This window comes from Aplysia californica, unplaced genomic scaffold (assembly GCF_000002075.1).
Source record: "Aplysia californica isolate F4 #8 unplaced genomic scaffold, AplCal3.0 scaffold01109, whole genome shotgun sequence".
Classification (NCBI taxonomy): Eukaryota; Metazoa; Mollusca; class Gastropoda; order Aplysiida; family Aplysiidae; genus Aplysia; species Aplysia californica.
The window spans coordinates 171,183-181,400 of NW_004798379.1; the positions used below are offsets into that span (position 1 = coordinate 171,183).

The window sequence follows — 10,218 nt, forward strand, 5'->3', positions numbered from 1 at the left end:
TGCTGTTGTTCTTGTGTACAGTGTGACACGCCTGATCTGTGCCTCAAGTGAGTGCTTGTTGTTGTTGTTGTTGTTGTCTACAGTGTGACACGCCCGACGTGTGCCTCAAGTGAGTGAATGATTGTTGTTGTTGTTGTTGTTGTCTACAGTGTGACACGCCCGACCTGTGCCTCAAGTGAGTGCTTGTTGTTGTTGTTGTTGTTGTCTACAGTGTGACACGCCTGACCTGTGCCTCAAGTGAGTGAATGGTTGTTGTTGTTGTTGTTGTAGTTGTTGTTGTTGCTGTTGTTGTTGTCTACAGTGTGACACGCCCAACGTGTGCCTCAAGTGAGTGAATGATTGTTGTTGTCATTTTTGTTGTTGTTGTTGTTCTTGATGTTGTTGTTTTTGTTGTTGTTGTTGCTTTGTGTGTGGTTGGCGGGTGCTCTGGTGTGGTTTGCTCCTTCTTTCCCATCAAACATCTATCGTCTTGATCTCTCCTCTTTCTTTTTTGTGTTTGTAACTCTCTTGTAGCACATCTAATCTTCGGCACTTATATGACCTTATTGTGTTGCAAGTGCCGCAAAACCCTTACTAAAACTAAAAGTACGCTTGTCTGCGGTTCAGCGGTTAGGCCCTTCTTTGATGTCGAACGTGGGAGATGTGAGTTTGATCCCTGAGTAGGGCGAAGTTTATGGCAAATATCGTGGTCTTTCTGCTGAGATGTTGAGTCCCTCTCTACCCAGGTTGGCCCTGACAGGCAGCTCTGGAAGCCTGCCTCCTAAATGATTTAACCCTATCCGTACGCCCTCGGCTCATTTTGTACCCCCGGGGTTGTATTCTTCACATTTTAGAATACTTCTAGTACGAAGATCTCTTTGAAACTTTCAGTATTTCTCAAAAAATTATTTTGACAGACTGCTATCTATGCGAAGCGTACGGATCGGATTAACGAGTAAATTTCCTGTTTGGAAAGTGGTGGCACTGAGTTCCCCACTTCGTATTGAAACAATATTAAAACACAACGTACGGATAGGGTTAAATTGCATCGATAATTTTTGGGTGGGGGAGGCATAAAAACAGATACATTTTTTAAAAAGATGGCCAATGTGTGTGTTTTCTCTCTGGGGCACAGGTGTGTGTCGTTCATCTCCCAGTCGGCCGGGGTCTGTCTGAGCAGGTGTGAGGGGACTGCGGAGGAGAGGGACGGGAACCTAGTGTGTACAGGTGAGTTGTGTGTGTGTGTACAGGTGAGTTGTGTGTGTGTGTGTGTGTTCAGGTGTGCAGGTGTGTGTGTGTGCAGGTGTGTGTGTGTGTGTGAGCAGGTGTGTGTGTGAGCAGGTGTGTGTGTGTGTGAGCAGGTGTGTGTGTGAGCAGGTGTGTGTGTGCAGGTTTGAGGGGACAGCAGAGGAGAGGGATGGGAACCTGGTGTGTACAGGTGAGTTATGTGTGTGTGCAGGTGTGTGTGTGTGTGTGTGTGTGTGTGTGTGTGTGTTCAGGTGTGTGTTCAGGTGTGTGTGAGCAGGTGTGTGTGTGCAGGTGTGTGTGTGTGTACAGGTGAGTTATGTGTGTGTGCAGGTGTGTGTGTGTGTTGCAAGTGTATGTGCAGATGTGCTGTGACATCATTGGTGTGTATGTGTGTGTGTGCAGGTGTGCTGTGACGTTATTGGTGTGTGTGTGTGCCGGTGAGTTGTAATGTCATTTGTGTGTGTGTGTTCAAGTGTGCTGTGGGTGGTTGGTGGGTGCTCTGGTGTGGTTTGCTCCTTCTTTCCTAGAAGAAATCTATAGTCTCTATCTCCCCTCCTTTTTTGTGTTTGTTACTCTCTTGTAACACCTCTAATCTTCAGCACTTGTATGACCTTATTGTGTTGCGAGTGCCGTAAAACACTTACTAAAACTAAAAGAAATGGACTTGTCTGTTTTGAGTGCTGATTGGCTTAACAAAACATCTACTTTGACTGTACTGGACTTAAGTGCTTCATTTTGAGCCTCTCCCTACTCTGCTATGTGTGAGGTGTGCTAACGAAATGAGTTACTTCTGGGATTTTAGACCTTTTGGAAATTAATACATCAACTTTATAGGTGGAGTTTGTACAATTTGTAAGTATGGAATTATAAGACACGGTAGACTTGAACAAAATGGCATCAACTGAAAACCTTTAAATCTGATTCCAGTGTCGATTTTCAGCCGATATTTCCCTTCTTGGATTGCGAGAAGTAACTTATTTTGTCAGCATGCCTCACGTTTAGGTGGTATGGATGCATGGAATACTGAACAAGTACAAGAATTGGGTGCTCTGTTAGCCCAGTTGGTATCATGCCTGACTGTGAAGTGGATAGCCCTGGGGGCGTTCTTGAACTTTGGTCATTTTGTGCTGTGTCCAAGGCCCTCAACCCATTAGCCCGGCTCTATTGTAGACAGGTGTTAAATTCAGGGGTCTCACCTCTTAAATAACCTTGTGGGTAGTTGGCGGGTGCTCTGGTGTGGTTTGCTTCTTCTTCTTTCCTTTCAAACATCTATCGTCCTTATCTCCCCTTCTTCTTTTTATGTTTGTTACTCTCTTGTAACACCTCAAATCTTCTGGCGCTCATATGACCTTATGCAGTTGCGAGTGCCGTAAAACCTCTACTAAAACAAATAAAACTAAAACAAGGCTTTTAACCCATTTAGCCCAGTCCTATTGCAAACAGGTGTAAATTCAGAGGTTCCTCCTCTTAAAAAACCTTGTGGGTAGTTGGCGGGTGCTCTGGTGTGGTTTGTTTCTTCTTCTTTCCTATCAAACAACTATTATCCTTATCTCTCCTTCTTTTTTGTGTTTGTTACTCTCTCTCTCTTGTAACACCTCAAATCTTCGGCACTTATATAATGACCTTATTGTGTTGCAAATGCCGTAAAACTCTTACTAAAACTAAACTTTAAAAACTTATTATATTATAAGAGTATTGAGAGGGGCGGGGCGTTCACTGGTGCGCAGTTTGGGAATGTTGTGACGAAAGGAACCCGAAATGCCATCTTCGCCCAAAAGATGCTCATGGAGAGATCAACTGAGGTCCAGGAAGACCTTGACTTAAGTACCAGAGACTACATTTTCAAATTGCTGTAGATCTATGCCAAATTTCTCTTTTCCATATGTAAGGCCTATGTCTCCTAAACCTCTGAGTCAATTTTAAAGAAAATGGCAACTGTTTTAAATATGAAATAATATTGCTAAAGTCGCTAAGGGGGCTCTCGTGGCCTAGAGGTTAAGGTGTTGGCCTCTCATTCAAAGGTCCCAGGTTTGAATCTGGGTAGTGACCGAAAAATGTGTCTCCTTTCACCTCCTTCCCTGCTCTCTAGCAATGTTCTGTCGTCTGCTTTCATCTCCTCTTTCTGACCCCACTCCCTCATCTCCTTTGCCCCCTCCTCTGGGCTTCTGATTCTTTCTACAGCCTTTCTACTGTTTCTCCTTGGCTTCTTCTTACTGCTGTCTTTCTGCCGCACCCCTGATCTTCTGGTAGGAAAGATCTATACCTAGCTTTCTCGGACAAGGGCGAAAAATCTCGTAGGGCCCGTGTGCAAGCTGCACACGTTAAAGATCCCTTGGTGGTCTGAAATCGATAAGAGTAGGCTTCGGCCGCCACCCGGGCAAAATTCAAAGTTTCCTACCAACTGAAAATGTTTAATGTGTCCCACGCGCTCATATGATCTTATGCAGTTGCGAGCGCCGTAAAACACTTCCAAAAACAGAACAAAAACATAAAGTCACTAAGTGGCACAACCCCATGTTTGACGATAATAAAAGAGTACCAAACATCTCCACATTAACAGAGTACAATCACTGCTACAACATTGATATACAGCTATGGTGCCTAATTTTTTTTTTCAAGACTGAGATCATTGCAGTTCAGCATTTTATCGCCTCAAACACGATGATCTGTCGTTATTTCGACAAAGACACAGAGCGCTGTTCCGACCGGCGCCGCACGGGCCCCCGCGGCGAGTGAGTGAGTCGGCTCTATACTGTACTGTGTAGCTCGTAGTATACTGGGTACTCTCGGGGGGGGGGGGGGGGGCATGCTTTTCGAGTTTCGTGGAAGGATTGATGCAAAATAATTCCCAGCCGATTACTTTATTCTAATAGAAAATGAACTGATTTTTCTATTGGTACCTTTTTTTAAACCTTTATTTTTACATATTTCGTGTTAAAAATTATCTTTGAAAACTTTGACAATATTTTTAAAGGCTGTCTACATAAACACCAAAGGCCAAAAATATACCCCGGGAAAGCCGGTTGTCAAAGCTCTATAGTTGTCCACCAATGTCAAAGCTCTATAGTTCTCCACCAATGTCAAAGCTCTATAGTTCTCCACTAATGTCAAAGCTCTATAGTTCTCCCACAATGAAAAGACGGTAGATCTAGTTAATCATCAATATTTCCGCGAAGCATTCGAATGCACGGGTGTCAATTTTTAACCGGCTGACCACACATTCCGATCGCGTGGTACTTCGCTTTCCACTCATACAGTTACTTTTTTAAATGTGTAAACAAGAATCGTACCACTGGCAAGTAGGTGGAGCTCGGATAGAGAGAATGGTAACATGGCGCTCGGATAGAGAGAAGAATCATGACCTATGTCTGTTAATTAAGAAAGGAAGGGTGCTATACCGTAAACGTACGTTTATCTTCGCCCCTTGTATAGTTTATAGATGACCTATTTTCTTTGTTGTATATGTGTGTTTGTTACTGTTTCTGTACATGCAGGCAATAAACTAAACGATAGGAGTAAAAAATGTAGAGATCTATTGTAGTGGTAGACCACGCCCCTTGTCGCTGACCTCACAAGTCAGTCCGTCCGTGGGAAGGGTTGTTTGTTTTTTTGGCTGTTTTTTTTTTCTTCAATGAAGTTTTTCCCTTCGCTTTTTGTCCGAGCCTTGAGATCCTCACAGTTCACAGAGATGTTGTACAGTGGTGAGAGAGAAAGAGAAGGCAGGAGGAGAAGATATCATCCAATGTACAAGAAGAATGAAGAATGGAAGGAGCATTTACATGAATGAATGAGAGAATGAACGAGCACTCTGATTATATGAAGAGATACAGGAAGAAACACGGTTATATACTGATTATATATTGATTACACGGAAGAAAGAATCTAGTGAGAGTGGTTGTAATGACGTGTGGGTGTGAGGGGTGCGGAATGTTGCCGACCGATAGGGGAAAGTTTTGTCGTCTGACAATGAATTGTGCAGACAACTTTCGCCTCAGTCGCTCCTAGCTATCACAATGTCATGACAGGGTGTGGTGCGCACCGAGTGCCGCACCAAGGGAGGTTAGATATTGTCTGGAGTAGATAGGAGCCCACACTGAGTATAGTTTATGAACAAACCCGGTGTCCAACCGGGAAGGCGGAACAGTAGAAGCCTTTTATTGCACTGAGCTAACAGATAGACGGAGAGAGAGGGAGAGAGAGAGCAGATAGACAGACCAGGAGAGTGGATAGACAGGCAGGCTGAGGAGAGAAAGAGGGAGAGAGAGAGAGAGGAGAGAAGGGGGAGATAAAATCTCGTGTTGTAGGGTGGTATCGTAGAGTATGCATTTTGTAGAGTCGGGCGTCATGTTGTGATGGATGTAGGATGGTATCGCATGTGGAATGGTATCTTTTTTTTATTTATTTTTTTTAGAAAGAATGGTATCTTTGTGTTGGATGGTATCGTTGTGTAGAATGGTGATGTCACGACAGGTTGTTGTTTTGTCAATTGGGGGTGGGGAGGAGGGGGTGGACGGTCAACTGTTTGTGTTGTCAGGGGGGTGGGGGAGGGGGTGGACGGTCAACTGTTTGTGTTGTCAGAGAAGAGACATCAACTAATTCCATCAAACTCTCAAGGTCTGCTTATGTCCGGTAAAGGGTGGCTTACTTTAGTGGAGGAAACTGCTCGATGTTTTCTGAAAGAATTCGTGCCTAGCATTCAGTAATATTAAGTAGATGCATTTTTGCTCGAGGATAGTCTTAGAGAAACAAGAGCTCCCAACATTCCTAGCTAGGACAAGTTCCCAGTGGTTGCTCTCAACGAGGCATGAGGACTAGCTTAGCGGGGGAAGTGAGGGCAGTGAGCAGTTAATGGGCGGGGCAGGACTTTCAGCAGAGAGAGAGTTTGAGAGAATGGACGGTGAGAGAGAGAGAGAGAGAGAGAGAGAGAGAAAGGTAAGAGAGAGAATCGAAGGTGAGAGAGAGAGAGAGATGGAGAATGGAAGGTAAGAGAGAGAGAGAGAGAGAGAGAGAATGGAAGGTAAGAGAGAGAATCGAAGGTGAGAGAGAGAGAGAGAGAGAAAGAGAGAGGAATGGAAGGTGTGCTACTGTGAGTGTGACTCGAACGGACAGAGACATAAGATAGACAGACAGACAGACAGATAAGATAGACAGACGTTGTTGGTCAGACGAGTGGGCTGACCGGACTACCACGCGGATCTCTGCAGGACCTCAGTCGCCACAGGTTTCTATAGCCACACTGGGCACTGGTCATCTGTCCCGTGGGGTCCCGCGCCCGACTCGTCTTTCACTTGTCGCGGGCGCGGGAAGTAGACGGTGCGTGCGTGTAGGGCGAGGGGTGTGCGGTGGGCGGCCAGAGGGTGGCTGCGTGCCGTGCGTCATGACGTCATGGAGAACCGTTGCTTTCTGCGGGGGCACGGGGGGGAGGAACAGCACCGGGCCAAAACAGAGAGTTGTCTGCCCCTGTCCTGGTGGGAAATACATGATTACCGCCCCTATCCTAGTGGGAAACACGATTACCGCCCCTGTTGCATAATTACCGCCCCTGTCCTAGTGGGAAATACGATTACCGCCCCTGTCCTAGTGGGAAACTCGATTACCGCCCCTGTTACATAATTACCGTCCCTGTCCTAGTGGGAAACACGATTACCGCCCCTGTTGCATAATTACCGCCCCTGTCCTAGTGGGAAATACGATTACCGCCCCTGTCCTAGTGGGAAACTCGATTACCGCCCCTGTTACATAATTACCGCCCCTGTCCTATTGGGAAACACGATTATCGCCCCTGTTACATAATTACCGCCCCTGTTCTAGTGGGAAATACATGATTACCGCCCCTGTCCGTAGCTCACCCTGTCTGCTTTAGCCTGATGGGTTTAGTTGGGTGGTTGTTTTGTTTTTGTTTGTTTTTTGGAGGGGGAGGGGTTGGTAAGAGTTGTTTGTAGTCGGTTATCTGTTTATAGTCTATTGTCTGTTTATATAGTCTGTTGTCTGTTTGTAGTCTATTGTCTGTTTATAGTCTGTTGGTGGGTGGTTGGCAGGTACTCTGGTGTGGTCTGATCCTTCTTTCCTATCAAACATCTATCGTCCTTTCTATCGTCCTTATCTCCCTTCCTTCTTTTTTTTATCTTTGTTACTCTCTTGTAACACATATGTATTCTTCTGCTCTTATATGACCTTATTGTGTTGCAAGTGCTGTAAAACTCTTACTAAAAATGATAGACTGTTGCCTATTATCTGTTGTCTGTTGTCTGTTTATGGTCTGTTGTCTATAGTCTGTAGTCTGTTTATGGTCTATTGTCTGTAGTCCATTGTCTGTTTATGGTCTATTGTCTGTAGTCTGTTTATGGTCTATAATTGTCTGTTTGGTGTCTGTTTATAGTTTATATTCTGTAGTCTGTTGTCTGTCTATAGTCTATAGTCTGTTGAGTGTTGTCTGTTTATAGTCTGTTGTCTGTTTATAGTCCGTTGCCCATTTATAGCCTGTTGTATGTAGCCTGTTTCTGATCTATTGTCTGTAGTCTGTTGTCTGTTTATGGTCTATTGTCTGTAGTTTGTGTATAGTCTATAGCCTATTGTCTGTTTATAGTCTGTTGTTCATTGTCTGTTTATGGTCTATAATAGTCTGTTTATTGTCTGTTGTCTGTTTATAGTTTATATTCTGTTGTCTGTTGTCTGTCTATGGTCTATAGTCTGTTGAGTGTTGTCTGTTGATAGTCTGTTGTGTGTTTATAGTCTGTTGTCTGTTTATAGTCCGTTGCCCATTTATAGTCTGTTGTATGTAGCCTGTTTCTGATCTATTGTCTGTAGTCTGTTGTCTGTTTATGGTCTACTGTCTGTAGTCTGTTTATAGTCTATAGCCTATTGTCTGTTTATAGCCTATTGTCTGTTTATAGTCTGTTGTCTGTTTATGGTCCATTGTCTGTAGTCTGTTTATAGTCTATTGTCTGTCTATAGCCTGTTGTCTGTTTCTGGTCTGTTGTTGGGTGTTGTTTGCTGCCTGTAAGGTGATCAGTTGGTGGGACTGTCTCCCCGACTCTTTGACCCTATTGCTTGCTTTTCTGTGGCGCAAACTCCTGAATGTTATCATTGTTTATTTGTATTGCCAACTGAAATTGTAGCCCTAGTCTTATTGCAACTGTGGGTGGTTGGCGGGGGCTCTGGTGTGTTTTGCTTCTTGTTTCCTATTTCCTATCAAAATCTATCGTCTTTATCTCCCCTCCATCTTTTTTGTGTTTGTTACTCTCTTGTAACACCTCGAATCTTCGGCACTTGTATGAACTTGTGGTGTTGCAAGTGCCGTAAAACTCTTACTAACACTTATTGCAACTCTCCTGACCTTACAAACGACGAAGTGGGTGGTTGGTGGGTGCTCTGGTGTGGTCTGCTCCTTTTCTCCTATCAAACATCTATCATCCTTATCTGTCTCTCTTCCTTCTTTTTTGTGTTTGTTACTCTCTTGTAACACCTCTAATCTACGGTACTTATATGACCTTATTGTGTTGCAAGTGCCGTAAAACTCTTACTAAAACGAACGTTTAAATGTGTGAGGACCTCAGTTCTTTGGATAAAAGTAAAACTCAATAATTCAATATTACTGAGCCGGCGCCGAAGGCTGTATGTGTGTGTGGGCTATTGTCTGTGTGTAACTGTCTGCGTGTAACTGTCTGTGTGTAACTGTCTGTGTGTTACTGTCTGTGTGTTACTGTTTGAACATTCCTTCACTAGGAATGGTAGGTGGGTGGTTGGCGGGTGCTCTGGTGTGGTTTGCTCCGTATTTCCTATCAAACATCTTCTATCGTCTTTATCTCCCCTCCTTTTTTATGTTTGTTACTCTCTTGTAACACCTTTATTAATCTTCTGGCGTTCATATGACCATATGCAGTTGCGAGCGCCGTAAAACCTCTACTACACCAAACAAGGAAGGGCAGGGAATTCCTCAGACAACCACAAGGACATCAACCCAGTGAATGAAGCGACGTCTTGTAACAGTACATCAGACAGGAAGAGGCCACACGCAATATTGCGCAAACTTTGATTGAGATTTTTACAAGGTTGAAGTGTGAATAAAATTATCTCCCTTGAATAAGGAAAGACAATAGACAGTTTTTGTTCAGGTCACGTTGGCAGAACAATAAATGAAGATCTTGTGTTCCAAATTTCTCATCGCTATGTTGACTAGTGAATGAGTTATTGCACTTTGAAGACGGGTGCGACAGAACTTTTGCAATATGATATATTATTGTTGTTGTTAAGTGTGTGTATGTGTGTGTGTGTGTGTTTATGTGTATGTGTGTGTGTGTATGTGTGTGTATGTATGTGTGTGTATGTGTGTGTGTATGTATGTGTGTGTATGTGTGTCTGTGTGTGTGTGTATGTGTGTTTGTATGCGTGTGTGTGTGTTTATGTGTGTATGTGTGTGTGTATGTATGTGTGTATGTGTGTATGTGAGTGTGTGTATGTGTGTGTATGTATGTGTATGTATGTATGTGTGTGTTTATGTGTGTATGTGTGTGTGTGTATGTATGTATGTGTATGTGTGTGTATGTGTATGTATGTATATGTATGTATGTATATGTGTGTGTATGTGTGTGTGTATGTGTGAGTGTGTGTGCGTGTGTGTGTGTGTTTATGTGTATATATGTATATGTATGTATGTATGTATATGTGTGTGTGTATGTGTGAGTGTGTGTGCGTACGTGTGTGATATGTGGGCCATTGTTACTCACATGTCAACAAGGTGATCAGTTAAGTGTACTTCATTTATTTGTTTGTTTTATTTATGAATGAATTAAGCTATCAATATAATCAATATTATATTCATTTCTTAATTAATCATTAAATGATTAGTTAACAAATTAATCAATCAATTAGTTAATAATATATTCATTTTTTAATTAATGAATTAATAGATTCATTCACTTATTAATTATTCTGTTTGTTTATTTATATTCATTGAGTGAGTTTACTGTAATGTATTTTGGGGCTCATATG

At 43.1% G+C, this 10,218-nt stretch overlaps 1 protein-coding gene across 1 annotated transcript in view; it reads left to right on the plus strand.

The window, feature by feature from the left end:
- Nucleotides 1-10,218, plus strand: part of LOC101847162 — a gene marked incomplete in the record, with an annotated part of 37,348 nt that overhangs the window by 6,401 nt on the left and 20,729 nt on the right. The window contains 1 exon segment of the mRNA XM_013090018.2: nt 1,115-1,206. Coding sequence (XP_012945472.1) covers nt 1,115-1,206 — 92 coding nt within the window.